Genomic DNA, 20,738 nt, shown 5'->3' with positions numbered 1-20,738 from the left:
GCTAAGTTTTATACGGTGACAAAGATCGAACATGCCTGAGCTCCCCAATAGGTTTTCAGACAGAAGAAGGTCTCCACATCTCCACTATTGAAAGCATACAGAGTATCAATCAGCCACTGATTCTCTGTATCACGCAACGAATCCAGGATTGGGTGCATCAGCTGCAAAAGATGAAGGAGTTGCATTACCAACAGCAAACATAGGAAGAGCAACAGTCTATGTTGAAGTAATAAACTTCTACAAATTGATATATCATCCCAAGCTAGTTTCAGAGGATGTCTGTAATCATCAACAACTTCAAAACATACAAAGTTGTTGAAGTAAAACAAACTCAAAGCAAACCTTTTTCTTCTCCAATTTTTAAATTTTCCTTCCCAAACTTCCTTTGCTCAAGGAAGAGTTACATAATTGTAATAACGTTGAGTTAACACAGCATGGCGGAGGTATGCACTCTAGAGTGCCCTCTTCACTTGTTTCTACTGTTTTCTGTCCTTTAGTTAATCCTCTATTCATGTGAATATATCCCCCAACTCATGACCCCTGGTCATATGCAACAATCTTTTGTGTGACTTATCAAATGCCTTTTGAAAATTGAGATGTACAATTATCGCCTCTTTCGTTAGGTGCTATGCCCCAAGAGGGTGTTGGTGACCTTGGGCTTCAATTGGATTGGTCCATGATTATGTTTGGCAAAGTAATGCAGTGGTTTGCCGTTGTCTTCTGTAGTATGGCTGACCAGGAAACTCTCCCACTCTAACACCTGTCTTCAGGCATATTGGAAGGGTTTACAGGCTGATAATCAACCTGTTTGGCCACATTGTGAGCACACCTCTGTGCCCATCAAAGTGGGGGAGGCTGTGGCACAGTGGTATTGTCACTGGACTTGTATTCCAGAGACCCAGGGTAATGCTCTTGGGACCAGGGTTCGAATCCCACCACGGCAGATGGTGATATAAAATTCTGGAATTAAAACTCTCATAATGACCATGAAACCCTTGCTGATTGTTGTAAAAACCCATCTGGTTCACTAATCCCCTTTAGGGAAGGAAATCTGCTGACCTTACCTGGTCTGGCCTATACGTGACCCACAGCAATGCGGTTGACTCTTAAATGCCCTCTGAAAAAAAGGGCAATAAATGCTGGCTTAAAAAAAAATCTTGAACCTGGAGCTTCTGGCACAGAGGTAGGAATGCTACCCAATGCGCCACAAGACCTCCCTTCCCCTTTATCTACCCTCCTCAAAATACTTTAATAGATTTGCCAAACAGGATTTCGGTTTCATAAATCCACATCGAATCTGCCTGACCATATAATGACTTTCTAAGTACCCTATTACCATGTCCTTAATAATGAATCCCTGCATTTTCCTGAAGACTGAAGTTCATCGTTTTGCCTCTACCTCCTTTCCTGAATAGCAGTGTTACTTTTGCTACCTTCCAATCCATTGGAACCTTTCAAGACTCTAGGGAATTTTGGAAGATCACAACTAGTGCATCCTCCATCTCTGCAGCCACCTCTTTAAAAAGCCTAGGGTGTCGGCAGTCATATCCAGGGGATTTGTCAGGTTTCAGTCCCATTAATTTTTTCAGTACTTTTTCTTCATTAATATTATTTTGTAAATTCCTCACTCTCATTAAATCCTTGATTCCTCACTATTACTGCCACTTTTTGCACCTTCTACTGTGAAGACTGAAAATATATATTTAACATCTAATTAACAATTTAACATCTCTGCCATTTCCTTATTCCCCATAATTTCTCCTGTCTCAGCTTCTAAGGAAGAGACGTACATTACTTTTGCTACTCATTTATGTTCTCGTAGAAGCTCATACAATCAGTTTTCATTTTTATGGCTAGCTAACTCTATTTCCTTCCTCTATCAATATTTGGTCATCTCTTGCTGGTATCTAAGGATCTTCTAGTCGTTACGTTTGTAACTCTTCTTGGCAATGTTATTAGCTTCTTGTTTTTAATCAATAGTTAGTCACAGATTGATCTCTTTTTCCGTGGAGTTTTTATTTCACATTGGAAATGAGATTTATTGAAAATTATGATATATTAGTTTATAAAAGGTTTTTCCCCCTGTTTTCTGTTGTACGTTTGGTAATCATTTTGGTTCTCTAAATTATTAGTTCAACATTTATCATGGACCTCCTTTTCCTGTTTCATTTAAATCTCTAACTTCAGTCATCTAACTTTGGATGCCTTTCTTTTATCCCTTTTGGGAATGTGTCCAGTCCATACCTAAACTATCTCCTTTTGGAAATCCTCTCATTACTCATTTAGTTTTACCTGCCAATATTTGATTTCAATCCATCTGGACCAGATACATTTGCAGCTCAATGAAGTGAGCCTTCCTCCAGTTCAGTATTTTCCCCCATTTGATTTTTCCTTGGCCTTTCCATAATTACTCTAAACCAAATTATGTTACAATCGCTGTTTCTCCAATGCTCTCTAACTAAAACATGCTCCACTTTCCTCAGAATTCCCCACTGGGCTATAAACATACTGAAGAAGAAATTTTTCTTGTGTGCTTTTCAAGGATTCCCACCCCTTTTTGCTCTTTACACTATTACTGTCCAATCTATTTTAGAATATTGGAAAACCCCCTTTATGACTACTCTGAAGTAATTGCACCTTTCTGCAATTTTCTCCATCTCCTTCCCACTATTGAGTGACTTGTTGCATACATACAGCATTGTAGTAGCTCCTCCATTGTTCGTTAATTCTAAGTAAATAAGTTCTGCTTTTGAGCCCTCATGTATATCTTCCCTTTCCAGTGATGTGACAATATCTCCAATCAATATAGCTATTATCCCTCCTTTTTTCCTTCTCAACTTTACATTTTAGACAGGAACCATAACATAATAATCATTAAAAAAAAATGGCAACTTGTGTCTATAGCTCACCAACCTTTATCTATCATGGTTTGTGTGCATTTATGTAAATCCATTGTAGTCAGTCTCACATTTTCACTGTCTGATCACTCCTATTTCTGAACTACTCTTTCTTCTAACTCTGTCTGTCTCTCCCAATCATCTGCGCACCTTGTACCCCTTCTCCAATGCTTCATTAGCAGGGTGTTCCTCCTCGTGCCAAGTTAGTTTAAATCCATCCCCACAGGACTAGTTAACTTTTCCACGAGAACACTGGTCCAAGCCTGCTGGGGTGCAACTCATCATGCTTGTACAGGCCTCCCCTGCCCTAGAAATCTGATGCCCTCCTATACGCACCCAGAAGATTTGTGTACTGTCTGCTTCTTCCTCATCTGCTGGAATCCACTTAACATCCTCCTGAACTCTAACTGCAGGGTGATCACCTGCTTGATGTGCAAGATGGATTAGATTAGGTCAGACAGGTGGACTGAAAAGTAGGTAGATATATTTATTTAATGCTGTTCAGATCCCGTTACTGTTGGTATCCGCTGCTTAGTTAATTCTAATTTTATTCCCTGAAGTCCAGTCAATTATTTATACATTAATTGCTGAACATTGGATTTAATTACTTACCACCACCTTGCCACACCAAATTCCTACTCGCCACTGTTTATCAGATTCACCCAACTCTCACTAAGTTTTGTTTAAAGCTCAAAACAGATGAACAGAGACATACAGCCACCAAAAAGTGGATTTTGATTGAAATATGAGGCCATGTTTAAAATATGACGGAAGGAACAGTGCCCGATTCAGAAAAGATATAAATTGGCAGGTATGGGGATTGAGAATGTAGACGTGGAGGAGCCTCAACTCTTGCAATTGTCCAACAGGCTTGAAGTTCTTACAGCTTGTATGGGCAAGAGCAGGGACTGTGGAGTGGATGAGTGAACTGACCATGGCACCATGGTGCAGGGAGAAAACAGGAATGTAGTGGTAGTAGGGGATAGTAGAGTCAGGGAGACAGACCTACTTCGCTGCAGCCAAGAGCAAGAAGCCCAAAAACCTCTTTTGCCTGCCCAAAGCCAGGGTTCTGGACATCTGCTCTGTGCTGGAGAGGAGCTTGCAGTGGAAGGGGGAAGGATCCAGTGGTTGTAGTCCACATGAGTACCAACAACATAGATAGGACTAGGAGAGAGGTTCTGCCTAGAAATTATGAGCAGCTAGGGGAAAATTAAAAAAGCAGAACCATAAAATAATCTCTGGATTACTACCTGAGCCACGAGTAAATTGGCATAGGGTAAATAAGATTAGAGTGCTAAATGCATGGCTCAAAGACTGGTGTGGGAGAAATGGTTTAGAATGTTATCATTTATTGCGATAGGAATTGAATACAAAAGTAAGGAGGTTATGCTTCAGTTGTACAGGGCACTGGTGAGACCATATCTGGATTTCTGTATACTGTATTGGTCTCCTCATTTAAGGAAAGATGTAAATGCATTAGAAGCAGTTCAGAGAAAGTTTACTAGGCCAATACCAGGAATGGGCAGGTTGTCTCATGAGGAAAGGTTAGGCTTGTATCCACTGGAGTTTAGAAGAGTAAAGGTGAGCTGATTGAGACATACAAGATCCTCAGGGGACTTGACAGAGTGGATGTGGAGAGGATGTTTCCTCTTGTGGGAGAATCTAGAACTAGGAGTCACGGTTTAAAAACAAGAGGTTGCTTATTTAAGACAGAGATGAGAATTTTTTTCTCTCAGAGGGTCGCGAGCCTTGGAACTCTCTTCCTCAAAAGGCAGTGGAAGCAGGTCTTTGAATATTTTTAATTAAGCGCTAGATAGGTTCTTGATTACCTAGGCGGTGAAAGGTTATCGGGGGTATGCAGGAAGTTGCAATCGTATCAGCTATGATCTTATTGAATGGCAGAACAGGCTTGAAGGGTTGAGTGGCCTACTCCTTCGCCTAGTTCGTATGTTCGATTCCTGGGGCACTGGCACCAGTACTGGGGCAGGTGGGAGCTGTACAGCTGGAACAGCCTTCATCTGAACTGTGTTGGGACCAGTGCTCTGGTGAGTTGTATAACTAGGCCAGAGTTTGCAAAAATAGTAAAATGACAGAATTAAAGGCTCTGTGTCTGAATGCTCGTAGCATTTGCAACAAAAAGGATGAATTGTCTGCTCAAATAGAAATAATGATAGCCATTACAGAGATGTGGCTGCAAGGTGAGCAAGGCTGGGACACGAACACCCAAGGGTACTTACATTTCAGGACTGGAAGCTAGGAAAAGGTGATGGGGTAACTGTTAATTAAGGATGACATTAGTAGAATAGTGAGAAACGACTTTAGTTCTAAAGATCAAAATGTAGAATCCGTTTGGGTAGAGACAAGAAATAGCAACGGTAAAAAGTCACTTGTGGGAGTAGTTTACAGGTTGTCTAACAGTAACTACACTGTCAGACGAAGTATACAGGAAGAAATAATGGGGGCTTGTAAGAAAGCTACTGCCATAATCATGGGTGAATTAATCTACATATAGATGGGACAAATCAGATTGGCAAAGGGAGCCTGAAGATAAATTCATAGTGTTTTCAGGACGGTTTCTTAGAGCAGCACTTTCTACAGCCAACCCAAGAACGGGCTATTCTAGACCTGGTAATGTGCAGTGAGACAGGATTAATTAATGACCTCATAGTAAAGGAGCCTCTAGGTTAAAGCAATCATAACACATGATTAAATTTCACATTAGGTTTGAGGGCGAGAAGAGTCAGTTTAAACTTAGACTTAAGTAAAGGTAATTACAAGGATATGAAGACAGAGCTAGCTAAAGTGAACTGGGAATTAGGGTAAAGGGTAGGACAGTAGAGATGCAGTGGCAGACATTTAAGGAGATATTTCTTAACACTCAGCAAAGATACATTCTAGTGTGAAAGAAAGGCTCTAGAAGGATGCATCATCCGTGGCTAACCAAGGAAGTTAGTTAGAAGCTAGTATTAAATTGAAAGAAAAATATACAATTCTGCAAAGATTAGTGGTAGGTCAGAAGATTGGACAGAATTTAAAAACTAGCGAAGTATGACTAAAAATGAGGAGAGGGAAATTAGAGTATGAGAGAGCGCTTGCTAGAAATATGAAAACAGATAGTAATATTTTCTACATGTATTTAAAAAGGAAAAGAGTATCTAAAGTGAGTGTTGGTCCTCTAGAGTGTGTCTGGAGAGTTAATAATGGTTGTAATGCACGCTTTATTAACAGAAAATGGTTCATCTTCGAGGGCTAAGAACTTAGAATAATTTGTGTTCTTTAAAAGACACTGTCCCTTAAAGGGTTAATGCAAGTTCTATGGTTGATGCTGTCCTTGGAAAAGGCAGCAAGGCAATCAAGCAGTTTTAAAGAAGCTGGAAACTTCTTGACCCCAGAGTACTGTTTACAAAAGGTGACATGGTGGCTTGTGGCTTTGAAAAAATATCATGCCTAGTAATGTTTAAAAGCTGGTCGGCTGTTTTTGCTTTGAGAGAAGAAAACAAGGAGGGTGAACTGCTTGGGCAAAAAGGACGACGGGTCCTGTAGCTCCGGACCCAGTCCAAGGCAAAAAATGAACGGACGTTGCTCCGAAGTCGCTCAATGTTCCGAAATCGACTGTGTACAGGTTTTCCTCAAAGTCCATCTGAGAAGTACTGCAAGAGTCATCGATTGTTTCACAGACCAATGTCGAGACCTCAACGGTATAACCTGGCCACCATACATCCTCTTCCCTTGAAACATTGACTTTTAACCTTTTGGCAGAACTCCTCTATTTTATTTTTTTTATTGGTGTGCTCGAGAGAGAGAGTTAGGGCACTTAGAAAGAGTAATTATCATACTTTCATATTTCATACTATACATTAATAAGCTTTGCCTTCTACTTGAAAAGTCTGGTTTTATAATAAACTAATAATTGTGTTGTTTATTGAAGAAGCCTGGGCACTGAGCGGTCATTCTGAAATTAATAGGTAAAGGACACATTTGGCCATATAGCTAGCTGGGAAATCATTTAAATAAACAGTGAAGTCCCACAGTTGTGACTTTTTTCGTGATTTTGTTTAGCTGCGCAAAAGTCCTTCTACACACTATCGCCCATTGTGTTCCCTGTTCTTTGCCTATCTGCGATTTAAGCAAACTAAAAACGAGTTTATTTAACAAGCCAGTTCTTTCTGCACCTGTCTGTGCATGACACCAGCAGGGGGAGAAAAGAGATACAGGTTAGGTGTGTACGTGCACACATTTATATAAATAAGTTTTTTTTAATAAGCGAGAGAAGGTTAGTTAAACAGGCTATGTTTGTCACAGTTGAAAGTCGGTGTTAGGTTGCTCTCAGCTCTTGCTTGGGCCTGGTTACCAGTGAAGGTCCCTATTGGTTGTGGCAGGAGGGGGTGGTGGGGAGGCGTCAAAAGCACACGAGAGAGAGTCAACAGCAAGCAACTTCTCCTTCAAAAATTCTTTCGAGTTATCAACAGTCACGGATTGCAACTCTTTTGAGTACAATCACAGTTCTTGGTTTCCGGGAGTGGGACATGAACCCACAACCTTCTGATTCAAAGGCGAGGGTGCTATGGACTGAGCCACAGCTGATCCTCCCAATTGTCACTTGCACAACAACAACCAGCAACAGAACAAGCAGCAACTTTTTAAACATACATTCTCTCATCCAATGCCACCTAGAGCCGGGGTGGAGAAAAGAGAGCACTCAAAGACAGAGGCTTTAAAAGGCCTCTGGCCGGTGGGGCCCTGACATTTGACCATAGTTAAATGTTGGAGAGAGAAGAAATAAGGGGGTTAAATGCCAGAATTACAGGCAGTGAGCTGTTTCCATACTGGACAATAATGTCAATAACTGTTGTCAACAACTTGGAAATAAAGAGAGAGAGGGGCCTGGTCCTTTAAACCCCACTTTTTCATCTTTCTCCCTGTAATGGTGGAGTGAAAGGATTCAGCTCGGGGCTCATACTGTGCTTTTGCTTCAGATTTCTGTCACAAAAAGGCAAACAAAATAAATGAGGAGGAAGGGGGAGCTGGATCGGAGAGAGAATCATGTGTAACGGTGAAAGGATCAGTTGGTGCCTGCACTACAGTAAAGTCTCTCAGTGAGAGAAAAAACGCAATTAACATCTAAATTTTGGGATGGCTGGAACCTAATTCACTCCCATTATAAATTATGGAACTTCAGGCAGACAGAGTGCACTCCTTTCATCTCTGTCATAACATGGGAAATAAGGAAACAGCGGATGCATTCAACAGATATTTTGGGCCATAACTTCCGAGCTCCCCAGCATCAGATTGGGGGAGTAACCCAAAAATGCTCTGTGGAATCCCCTTCGGATGTTTACAGGTAAGGTTTACACGGCGATTGCACAGAAGTGCAAATTTCTCCTGGACAATTTCCCTGCAGAGAACCATCCAAAAGTGCGATTTAAATCACAGACTTCAGATGGTTCCGACTGGGTTACAACAATAGTTGCCCAGAGAAAGTTATAAGAATTAAACCAACCCCCACCCCAGGGGCACCCCCCACCAGACTCTTCCCCCCTCCCCTAACCCCTGACTACCCCACCCAAGGGACACCCCCAAACCCCTAGGGGTCTCCCACCACCACTACCAGCCCTCGCTGGATTCCCCCAACCCACATGGGACTCCTCCCTCCCAGGTGGACCCGACACCCCCCTCCTCCCTCCCGCCACAACCACCACCACCAACACCACCCCACCACCCCACCACCCCCGGCGGGCCCGACACCTGCTTCCCCCACTACCCCGAAGCCCTCTGACCACCTCCTGACTCCCCCAATCCTATCCACTTACTTATGACACTTAGCTTCTCCCTGGCCTGTCAAGGGCTTTTAAATTTCAATGGACCTTTAAATTTACCTGTTTCACGGCAGCTGATGCCGCTTAAAAAAAGGGGCGCGGCCTCCTCCTCTTCTACTCTCCTGCATTTCGACACTGGACCTGGGGGAAAAATGCTGCACTGCCTGGATCTCGCCCAGCCTGAGTTGGAAGGTCAGGCAATGTAGGATCATAAAAAACTCTGACATAAGAAATTAGACATGGAGTGGCAATCCCACGCAGACTGCCACTCCGAGAAAGTTCAGGCACTTTTTGTCTGTCTTCACTATAGAAGTAACATCCCAGAAATAATTGTAAATCAGGGCGGTGAAAAGGAGAGAGGAACTTGAACTAATTATAATCACTAAAGATAGGATACTGAGAAAACTATTAGAGCTAAAGGTTGACAAATCCTCAGGGCCTGATGGACTTCATCTTAAAAGAAAGTGGCCTTAAAAGAAGTGGCAGCTGAAACAGTAGATGCATTGGTTGTAATTTTCCAAAACTTCCTAGCTTTTGACAAGGTCCCGTCATATTGGAAAATAAGGAATGTAACTCCTCTATTCAAGAAAGGAATGAGACAAAGCAAGAAACTACAGGCCAGTTAACCTAACATCTGTTATGGGGAAAATGTTAGAATCTATTATTAATGCAGTTATAGCAGGGCACTTGGAAAATTTTATTGTAATCAGGCAGAGTCAACATAGTTTTGTGAAAGGGAAATTGCGTTTGACTAATTTAGCAGAGTTCCTTGAGGAAGTAACAAGTAACACGGACAAAAGGGAACTGGCAGGTGTGGTGTACTTGGATTTCCAAAAGGTATTTGATAAGGCATAACATTTAAAAAAAAATTAATTTAGTGTTTTTTTTATTTTACAGGGATGTGGGAGTCACTGGCAAGGCCAGCATTTTGTTGCCCATCCCTAATTGCCCTTGAACTGAGGGGTTTACTAGGCCATTTCAGAGGGGCAATTAAGAGTTAACCACATTGCTTTGGGTCTGGAGTCACAAGTAGGCCAGGCAAAGACGGTAGATATCCTCCCCTAAAGGACATTAGTGAACCAGGTGGGTTTTTACAACAATTGACCATAATTTCATGGTCACCATTACAGAGACTAGCTTAATTGAATTTAAATTCTATCAGCTGCCGTGGTGGGATTTGAACCCATGTTTCCAGAGCATTTGACTAGGCTAGCTCTGGATTACTAGTCCAGTGACATTACCACTACGCCCTACCCATATACCCCGTGTGTTTGTAAATCAGAAGGGCAAACACAATGGGTTCCTCACAATGCACTGCTGAAATTCAAATACACAGCACTACACATGGCACTAATAGGTGATTAGCAATGTACTGAACACAACAAATTCACATCACTGTTTCCTGAATTCTACAGTTAAGATCTGTACTATTGAACAATTTTCCTGTACAATTGTGGAAAATTACATAAACACGTATAACCCACAGCATGGGAATCCCATCTACACATTCAGTAACCATGACAATTCTGATGCAGCATGAGACGACAATTCATGAGCAAAGTCAGGACTAATTGTAAGTCCTTTCACTCGGTACTTACCAGTTCACCAAAGTTATAAATGCCTTCTCCCAGTAGAGCAGCTAGACCTAGAGTGAATGCTCTCTGCTGCTGTGAACCCACTATCAAGATGAAAAAAGAACATTTTAAAAACTAGCTGAAGAACTGCTTTGTACTAAGCACAAGTGGAAATTAAATGCAACAAGCACAAGTCACCCAGAAAAACAAACATTTCAAATTCACCATGAAGAGGACTCTGCCAAAGTTATGATAAGCAAGGAATTTATGGGGATACTGAGATAAGAGTAAAGACAATACTAGAAAGGCTGGAAGTTCTTAAAGTGGCTAAATCACTGTTCACATGAGAATGCATCTTAGATTGTTGAAGGAAGGAAGGGTAGAAATTAAACAGGTGTTGGCCACAATCTAGATACAGGGATGGTGCCAAGGACTGGAAAATTGCTAATTTTACACCAGTGTTCAAAAAGCAGAGAAGAATAAGCCTGGCAATTACAGGTTTAACAAGTTTCAAGTTGGTGATGGGAACCTCAAACAATAATCTGGGAGAAAATAAACAGCCACTTGGATAAACATAATCTAACAAAGGAGATCCAGCAGTAAACGGTTAAGAGCAAATCAGGTTTAACTAACTTGATTGAGATTTTTAATGAGGTAACAGTGAGGATGGATGTAGGGAGTGCAGTTGATGTTGTGCATGTAGTCTTTCAAAAGTCATTTAATAAAGCACCACATATTAGCTCTGCTAGCTAAACTGGGCCAATGGGCTAATAGGAGCAGTAGCAGTATGGATACAAAATTGGCTAAGGGATAAAAAACAGAGTTGTGGGGGAATGATTGTTTCTCAGGCTGCAGGGAGGTATATAGTGATGTTCCCCAGGGTTCAGTACCATGGTCACTGCTGTTTTAAGGGATACATTAATAACTTGGACTTGGGGCTTCGGGGCACAATTCTGACATCTGCAGATGACAAAATTGGGACTAGGAGGATAGTGACAGACATTAAGACGACATGGAGAGGCTGGTAGAATAGACGTACATATGGCAGGTGAAATTCAATGCAGGAAAGTGCAAGGTGGTAAATTTTGGAAGGAGCATGGAGACGACAATATAAGCTAAATGGTATAATTTTAAGGGTCTAAAAGAGCAGAGAGATCTGGTGATGTTTGCACATAAATCTTTGTTTACCTGTCTTGCCACCTTGAAAGGAAAGAAAGAAACATATGGGATCATGGGTTTTATAAACAGGGGCAGAGAGTAAAAAAGCGAGAAGTTATGCTAAAACTATACTAAATACTCTCTTGGCCCCAGCTGGAGTACTGTCTAATTCTGGGCAGCACACTTTAGGAAGGACTTGAAGGCTTGGAAGGGTGCAGCGGAGATTTACTAGAATCGTTCCAGGGAAGATGGATTACAGTTCTTTGGACAGACTGAAGCTGGGGTTAGTCTCCTTAGAGCAGAGAATTGTAAGAGGAGATTTGACATAGTAAATAAAGAGAAACTGTTTCCAATGGCTGAAGGGCCAATGACCAAGGGGCATACATTTAAGATGACTGACAAAAGAACCAGAGGTGACATGAGGTAGAATTTTTTTTTTAAAACACAGCAAGTGGTGTGGATTTGGAATGCACTGTCACATAGGCTAGCAGATACAGATTTAACAACAGCCTTCAAAAAGGAATTAGATAAATACTCGAGGGAAAAAAATTGCACTGATATGGGGAAAGACTGGGAAGTGGAACTAGCTGGATTGTTCTTTGAAAATAAACTGATGCAGATTGCTGGGATACATGGCCTGCTTCTATGCTGTATTATTCTATGATTTCATAAGTCAATGCACAATTAGCAGGGGTGATTCAGCTCTGGGGGCTAACATAGTAGTGACAGCACCCAGTGCTAACTTGTGCCCAAAACTGCTGAAATTGATCAGTGTATCCCACACATATTTTACTCATACATTCATCGAATTGCACAGCCGAACTCCCACCTTCGAGGACTAATCAAGGGAGGAAGGTGTAGTGACAAAAACAACTCTCCAATTTAGAATACAACCTTTACTAATGAGATGCAAATTCAAATCCCTCCTGTGGGGGTTGGTTAGTTCAGTTGGCTAGATGACTATTGTGGTGTAGAATAGGAACGTAGGAACAGGAGTAGGCCATTCAGCCCATCGAGCTTGCTCTGCTATTCAATAAGATCATGGCTGATCATCCACTTCAATGCCTTTTTCCCCACACTATCCCCATATGTCACTGGTATTTAGAAATCTTCCAATCTCTGCTTTTAACATACTCAATGACTGAGCTTCCACAGCCCTCTGGGGTAGAGAATTTCAAAGATTCACAACCCTCTGAGTAAAAAAAAATTCTCCTCATCTTGGTCCCAAGTGGCTTCTCCCTCATTTTGAAATTGTGTTCCAACCAGGGGAAGCATCTTACCAGCATCTACCCTGTCTATCCTTTTAAGTATTTTGTAGGTTTCAAAGAGGTCACCTCTCATTCCTCGATAAGCCAGAGAATACAGGCCCAGTTTCTCCAATCTCCCTTCATAGATAGTCCAGCCATCCCGGAACAAGTCTGGTGAACCTTCATTGCACTCCCTCTATGGTAATAATATCCTTCCTAAGCTAAAGGGACCAAAACTGCACACAGTACTCCAGGTGCAGTCTAACTAAGGTTCTATACAATTGGAGCAAGACCTCGTTACTCATGTAATCAAATCCTCTTGCGATAAATGCTAACATTCCATTAACCTTCCTAATTCCTTGCAGTACCTGCATGTTAGCTTTCAGTGGCTTATTGACGAGGACACCCAGGTCCCTTTGTACATCTACACTTTCAATCTCTTGCCATTTAAGAAATACTGTGCAATTCCATTCCTCCTACCAAAGTGGATAACATCACATTTTTGCACGCTATATTCCATCTGCCATGTTCTTGCCCACTCACTAAGTCTGTCCAAATCCTTTTGAAGCCACTTTGCATCTTCCTCAAAATACACATTCCCTTTGTGCCATCCACAAACTTGGAAATATTACATTTGGTCCCCACATCCAAATCATTAATATGATGGCACTTAAGTACTGTTCCTTGCAGTGCACCACTAGTCATAGCCTCCCAACACTAGAATGACCCGTTTATTCCTACTGTTTTCTCCTGTTAGCCAATCCTTAATCCATACTAGTATTTTACCTCCTATCCCATGTGCTTTAATTTTGCTAACCAACCTGTTGTGGGGGACTTTATCAAAAGTCTTCTGAAAATCTAAGTTTATCAATTCTGTTAGTAACATCCTCGAAAACTCCAACAGGCTCCTCAAACATAATTTCCCATTCATAATTTAGGCAGGCTGAGTGAGTGGGCAAATACGTGGCAGATGCGGTATAACATAGATAAGTTTGAAGTTATCCACTTTGGTAGGAAAAACAGAATAGCAGAGTATTATTTAAATAGCGATAGATAGGGAAATGTTGATGTACAAAGGGACCTGGGTGCCCTTGTACACTGGGATGAGGAGAAGCTTCTTCACTCGGAGGGTGGTGAACCTGTGGAATTCTCTACCATAGAAGGCTGAGGAGGCCAAGTCACTGAATATATTTAAGGAGGAAATAGATAGATTTCTAAACTCCAAAGGCACCAAGGGGCATGGGGAGAGTGGGAATATAGCGTTGAGGTAGAGGATCAGCCATGATCATATTGAATGGCGGAGCAGGCTCGAATAACCTACTCCTGCTTCTATTTTTATGTGGCTATAAATTCATGTTGACTACGCCCAATCAGATCATTATTATCCAAAAGTCCATTTATCACATCCTTCAGAATGGATTCTAGCATTTTCCCTACTATTGATGTAAGGCTAACAGATCTGTAGTTCCCTGTTAGCTTTCTCTCTCCCTTCTTAAATAGTGGGGTCACATTTGTTACCCTCCGATCTGCAGGAAGCATTCCAGAATCTATAGAATTTTGGAAGATGATCACTAATGCATCCAATAACTCCATAGTTACCTCTTTCAACACTCTGTGGTGCAGGATATCAGGTCCCATGGATTTATCAACCTTCAGTCCCATTAATTTCTCCAATCAACGTTCTTACTAATCTTAATTTCCTTCAATTCCACATTCTCCTTAGTCCCTTGGATCTCTAATTCTGGGAGATTTCTTGTTTCTTCCTCAGTGAAGACAGACACAAAGTAATCATTTAGCTTCTCTGCCATTTTTCTATTCCCCATTATAAATTCTCCTGACTCTGCCTGTGTCTTAGCCAAACATTTCCTTTTTATGTACCTATAGAAGCGTTTACAATCCATTTTTATGTTTTTTGCTAGTTTACATTCATATTCTATTCTCCCTTTCTCTATCAGTTTCTTGGTTCTCCTTTGCTGTATTCTAAAATCCCCCCAATCCTCAGGTTTACTATTATTTCTGGCAACTTTATAGACCTTTTCATTCAATTTTATACAATCCTTAACTTCCTGTGTTAGCCACAGTTGACTGACTTTTCTTTTTGGGTTTTTGTGCCTTGAAGGAATATGTAGTTGCTAACTATGTAATTCTTTAAAGATGATCCATTGCCTATGTACCGTCATACCTTTTAAAGTATTTTCCCAATCGATCTCAGCAAATTTGCCCCTCATACCCTCATAATTTCCTTTGTTAAAATTTAACACCCTGACTTCAGATTGAACATTTTTTTATTCTTTCATGGCATGTGGGTGTCGCTGACAAGGCCAGGATTTGTTGAATCGACCTTGCTAGGTTATTTCAGAGGGGCAGTTAAGAGTCAATCACATTGCTGTGGGTCTGGAGTCACATGTAGGCCAGACCAGGTAAGGATGGCAGATTTCCTTCCCTAAAGGACATTAGTGAACAGATAGGCTTTTACGATAATCAATGATAGTTTCATGGTCACCATTACTGAGACTAGCTTTATATTCCAGATTTATTAACTGAATTCAAATTTCACCAGCTGCCATGGTGGGATTTGAACCCATGTCCCCAGAGCATTAGCCCGGGTCTCTTGATAATTAGTCCAGTGGCATTGCCACTACTCCACCATCTTCCCGAAACTACTTCACTTTCAAACATAAATGAAAAACTCCCATCATATTCTGGTCACTCATCCCTAATGGCATGGGTTCTATCCTCTTACTAGCTCTGATATTTCATGGAGATCTGCCTCCATGCCTTGCCCCATGTTTGGTGTGGAGTGGTGCCCCTCAAGCTATATAACCACTTGTCTCACTTGATTGTGGACTATGATTACCTTACCTCCTTGCTTGACTCAGTGTCTCTCTTTATATGTGCTCAAGTAACCATCCAATCCATGCCCTACACCTGCATATACTTAACCTCACTTGGTGCAATTAATATGTCTCTTCTGTCTATCAGCAACAAGCTACATGAAATAAGTTTGGGCAATCTCAACCTAACTCTTGCTGGCTGTCAAGGTCATTGCACAAAAGAGTGAGAACTTGTTCAATGGCAATCTTGCTCAAAATGGACAACATGATAAATAAACGATACAGTTCTCAGACTGGAGTTTAAAAGAAAAGACTTGGGTTTATATAGCACCTTTGACCACAGGACATTTCAAAGCATTTTACAGCCAATAAGTATTTTTAAAGTGTAGTTACATTTGCATTGTAGGAAATGTGGCAGACAATTTGCACACAGCATGTTCCTACAAAGGATAATGACCAGATAATCAGTTTCCGTGATGCTAATTGAGGAATATATATGGGCCAGGAGATTCCTGATCCCTTGCTCTTCTTCAAAATCACAAAATTGGTATGGCACAGAAGGAAGCCATTTGGCATGGGACAGTGGAATAGTGTCATGGGATCTTTTATGTACACCTGAGGAGAAGATTAGGCCTTGGTTCAACTTATCTGAAAGACGGCATTCTCAGTATTGCATTGGAAATCAACCTTGATTTTTGCACTCAGATTCCAGGCTGGGACAGCCTTCTGACTCAAAGGCTCAAGTGTTACCAAATGAGCCAAGGTTGACACCCAACTGGCCTTAAGAGGCTAGAGTGGTTTCCGTGTGATACGTTTAGCAAAATCATGAAGATGTACTTCTGTAAAGAAGCAAGCTGATGATTTTATTACACATTGCACACAGAGGAAATCTCCTCCTGAATTTGAGGAGGCAGAGTATCAGACAACATTTATGTCCCAACGAAATCAGACTCTCTGATCTGCTTAATACAGACAAAGCGCACGCACACACACAGACACACACGTAAGGAATTTGTCTTGTAGTAAAATACATTTGAAACCCTTTGCAAATAAGGTGAATCAATGTTGTGTCATTCTGACTGCTGGATGCTTCCATTTCATTTAAGGTCACTATCGCTTGACTGTGTAGAATCAAGCTCTCTAATAATTTGCCATGTCTTGAGACACATTTTGAATTCACAGCAAAGTTTCTGAAGATTCATAATTATCCAACTTATTCCCCAGAATGTAAAACCAGAAACGGTGGTGAAATCAGAATCTATATTAGTTTGCAGAAGATTTGCGGATAATTAATTGAGAAAAAAAATTTTAAAGGAGGAATGAGGAAAGAGCAAGAAATTATATAGATTCTTTCTAATAAGCTCCCTAAAACCAGCAGTCACTAAAAGAGATAAACTGCAATGTTTCTAAAAGAACAGAGCTTGATACTTACTTGATAAGTCAGAGAGTTCGGTGCAGCCGAGATACCGCAGAGCCTCCCTATAGTAAGCAGCATGGTCACCCACCACCTGATAGTAACTGCTGGAAGTGTCATAAAACCGGCCGTGGACAGATGTCACCCCCGGCAACTTCTGCAGCATCTCATCAACTTCTTCAATGATTTTCTAACAAGTGGAAGGGTCAACGTAACAGGTTAGTTTGGGAAATATCACCAAACAAATACAAAGGAAGAGATAATGATGTACTGGAAGATTACAATATAAATTGGAGAATCACACCTTTTATCACTGTACACTGCCTCCAATTGATATACAGTGCAACCTGTAAATTATAGACACCTTAGGGACAGTCATCAGCTTTTTTTCTGGCGGATGTCTTTATTTTCAAAATGCTCATTGTGTGCATTGTAAAAACATTTAGTAGAATGGGAGTTCATCATCAGTATCTTAGGGCGGAAATTTTCACTTGGAGGGCGGGGGCGCGCCTGACCCGCTCAAGCGTGAAATGATGCGTGTTGACATCGGCCGAGCGTGCCGACGTCAATGTGCAGTCACGAGGTGGTTCGGTCAGCGGGCGCATGCCAGAGCTGGCAACGCACCTACCGATAATTAAAAGGCCTGTTAAGGCCATTAAGTAATCAATTAACGTAAATTTTTCACTGTTCGTCCAACCTAACGGTTGACGGGCAGGCGAAAAGGCCAAGTGGCCTTTGCATTTCTTTGGAAATCTCATCCACGGGTGGGATGAGGTTACCAAAAGCAAATAAAAAATAAAATAAAAACTTTAATTTTTCTTTAATCACATGTCCCTGCTCATGTGACAGTCACAAGGGGAGACATGTTTTATTACATTTTTATTTTCTTTATTTTTTTTATATCTCTTCATCTCCCTGGGGCATCTCTGCCTCAGGGAGATTATGAAGCGATCACTCATGCGCGAAGTTCGCGCTCGGCCTGCTCGCCCTCCTCACCCACCCCCCACACATAGACAGCACTCAGTGCTGCCGCTCGCGTTTCATGCTAGCGGGCCTTAATTGGCCCGCCAGCGTAAAATTGCGGTGCGGTGCTGATCGCGGGCAGTGGTCAGCCTTCCCGACCGCTGAGCCCACCTGCCAAGGGCAAAATTCTATCCATTGAGGTGGAGAAGCCTAGGGTTCTACCTCTGGGACAGAGCCTTGCAAACTGTCAATCTCAGAGATAAATGGCTTCTCTGCCTGCTTTGGCTACTGAGTAAGGAGCTTCTTTCAAAAACCCAAAGCTGTCTCGTACTGACCCACTGTGCCCATGTTTTAAGTTGTAAATGAATGTGGTGAATTAACGTTGGCCATAGTTTGTAATTTGTAAATTTGAGAGATTTCAGAATGCCTCTCATATTTTAGCATGCAACTTATTTGGGTCTCTGAATATATTTCCATTTTTTTGGAGCATTCATTTATACAGGTTTCACATACATGGATACAAAGATTATTCTCATAGGATTCAGATCATTCCCGAAGCTCTCAGATTATTTCATAACTGTTAATCTTTCAGTGAGCACATTTTCACACAGCAACTCAACAGAACACTCCAGCAACTTCATGGCCAGGATATTGAGGTCGGTGAGGGGGGGGCGGGGGGTGCCTGCTTGCCGACACGTAAAATGACGCGGGATGACGTTGCGCAGAACTCCTGACGTCACCCGCGTCATTTCAATTTTCAGGTCGGTGGGGACGCAGCCGAATTAGCTGTGCGCCCGCCGACCTGTCAACGGCCTATTGAGGCCATTTAAAAACTAATTCAAGTAATTAATGGACCTGCCGGTCCAACCTTAAGGTTGGCAGGCACGCCGGAAGCCCTAGCGGGCTTCAGAAAAAGCATGAAACCTCATTCATGGGCTGGATTAGGTTTCATGAGGGTTTTTAAAAATTTAATAGAAGTTTGATTAAAAGTGATGGACATTTCCCAACTCACGTGACAGTGTCACATGAGGGGACATGTCAGGGAAATTTTATTTTTGTACATTGACCATTTTTTAAATTTGGCGCCGGTCTCCGAGGCAACACTTAGCCTCAGGGAGATGAGTGTGCTCTTTCACGCACATGCCCGAAAGAGCGCACTCTCGGCTGAGGGAATACCCCCCACCCGCACAGGGAGCGCATAGCAATTCCTGGCAGACATCACACTGGGCAGACCTTAATTGGCCCGCCCACGTAAAATGGCAGCGCGCCCCTGATTAGAGGTGCCGATCGGAGGCGTGCCTACACGCGCACGCACCTGCACTTCCCCACCGACGACGGTGGGGGTGGGGGGGATTCTTCCCCATAGTACAAAATTCACAAATACACTGGAGTGATTTTTTTCTGGAATTCAAGGAATTCTCAATATGCTCAACGTCACTCCCAGCTGATCACCAGACAGCAATGTTGGAGGGGTTTAGGTGCCACCTTCAGGAAGGAAGGCAGAATTTGCACTTATATAACACATTTTATGAGCTTAAGACATACCAAAATACTTCACAGGCAGTACATTACTTTTGAAATGTAGTCACTTACGCCCATGTTATATCCTCCCATGCCATTGTTACCTCTGTTCTCCTGGCTAGCCTCCCACCTTGCACCCTCTGTAAACTTGAGCTTATCCAAAACTGCCAGTGATATTCCATTTCAAATTGTACTCTTTTTACTCCCCCCAATAAGACTAACACTGGCTTTCCCTCCAGCTCTGTCCACCTGCTACAGAATTTTCGTGTTCTTTATTACCTTTGTTTCCTGGAGGTCCCCAATTTTGATTTTAATGGCAGCAATAGCAGTCCTACAGAGAATCATGGCTTCATCATTACCCTTCACCTGTCAGATCAAAGACAAAAGGTTGTGATCAGTTCCTGGGACATCCCACATGGTTGGCTTTTGGATCTCTCCAAGACGGTTTTACTCCAGGTCTGCTGTCCATCAAGTTAGTACATGCACACGCTCTGTACCTTTATCGATAAATATAAAAGACTTCCAATGCTGACAGGAAGGTCATGTGTGTTATTTCTGTCATTCCTAGGGTCTAGTTTATGCAAGAGGTTTGAACACTTGCCATTATACCTAACCTTTCAGTTTCACAGAGATACTTAGTGTAAAGCAGATCTTCATTTCTAGAATTCTAGCTTGAAGCCCTGGACAGATTCTGGCCTATTCCCAACCTCATCTGACCAATTATGCATTTCCTAATATTTACCCACCCACCTTCTCCCTTCCAACTGGATCTCTTAACAGTTGTTTCCACGGGCTTGCCATTCCACACCACCTACCCCATTCCTAAAACCCTTCCATTTCCCATGGGCCTTGGAACAACTGCCGCTCACCTTCAGGCCTTGTTCTGCCAATTTCCCAGCACAAATCCAGGAACCAGCACTTGAATCATTCATGGTCCTCATGGAACTGCACCCAAACTCGAACCACTCCCCGTCCCTGTGGGACCATACCCAAACATGAAAATGCATGTGTTCCTTTACTTGCCCCGTTGCCACTCATAAGACCATAAGATGTAGGAGTAGAAGTAGGCCATTCAGCCCATCGAGTCTGTTCCGCCATTCAATGAGGTCATGGCTGATCTGATAATCCTCAATTCCACTTTCCTTCCTTTTCCCCATAACCCCGATTCCCATACTGATTAAAAATCTGTCTATCTCAGCCTTGAATATACTTAACGACCCAGCTCCTACAGCCCTCTGTGGTAAAGAATTCCACAGATTCACTACCCTCAGAGAAGAAATTCCTCCTCATCTCTGTCTTAAATGGGCGCCTCCT

At 42.1% G+C, this 20,738-nt stretch overlaps 1 protein-coding gene across 1 annotated transcript in view; it reads right to left on the bottom strand.

Annotated features, from left to right (window-relative positions):
- The window catches only part of LOC144683639 (26S proteasome non-ATPase regulatory subunit 13-like), a 51,205-nt gene that overhangs the window by 16,701 nt on the left and 13,766 nt on the right, over window positions 1–20,738 (bottom strand). Inside the window, exons 6-9 of the mRNA XM_078546880.1 lie at window positions 19,704–19,790; window positions 16,959–17,130; window positions 10,312–10,391; window positions 36–161 (exon numbers count right to left, since the gene is read on the bottom strand). Coding sequence (XP_078403006.1) covers window positions 36–161; window positions 10,312–10,391; window positions 16,959–17,130; window positions 19,704–19,790 — 465 coding nt within the window. The remainder of the gene's footprint in view (window positions 1–35; window positions 162–10,311; window positions 10,392–16,958; window positions 17,131–19,703; window positions 19,791–20,738) is intronic.

This window comes from Cetorhinus maximus, chromosome 8, assembly GCF_964194155.1.
Source record: "Cetorhinus maximus chromosome 8, sCetMax3.hap1.1, whole genome shotgun sequence".
In the NCBI taxonomy this organism is placed as follows: domain Eukaryota; kingdom Metazoa; phylum Chordata; class Chondrichthyes; order Lamniformes; family Cetorhinidae; genus Cetorhinus; species Cetorhinus maximus.
The sequence above is the reverse complement of the archived record's forward strand: the minus strand, read 5'-3'. Positions and strand labels throughout refer to the sequence as shown.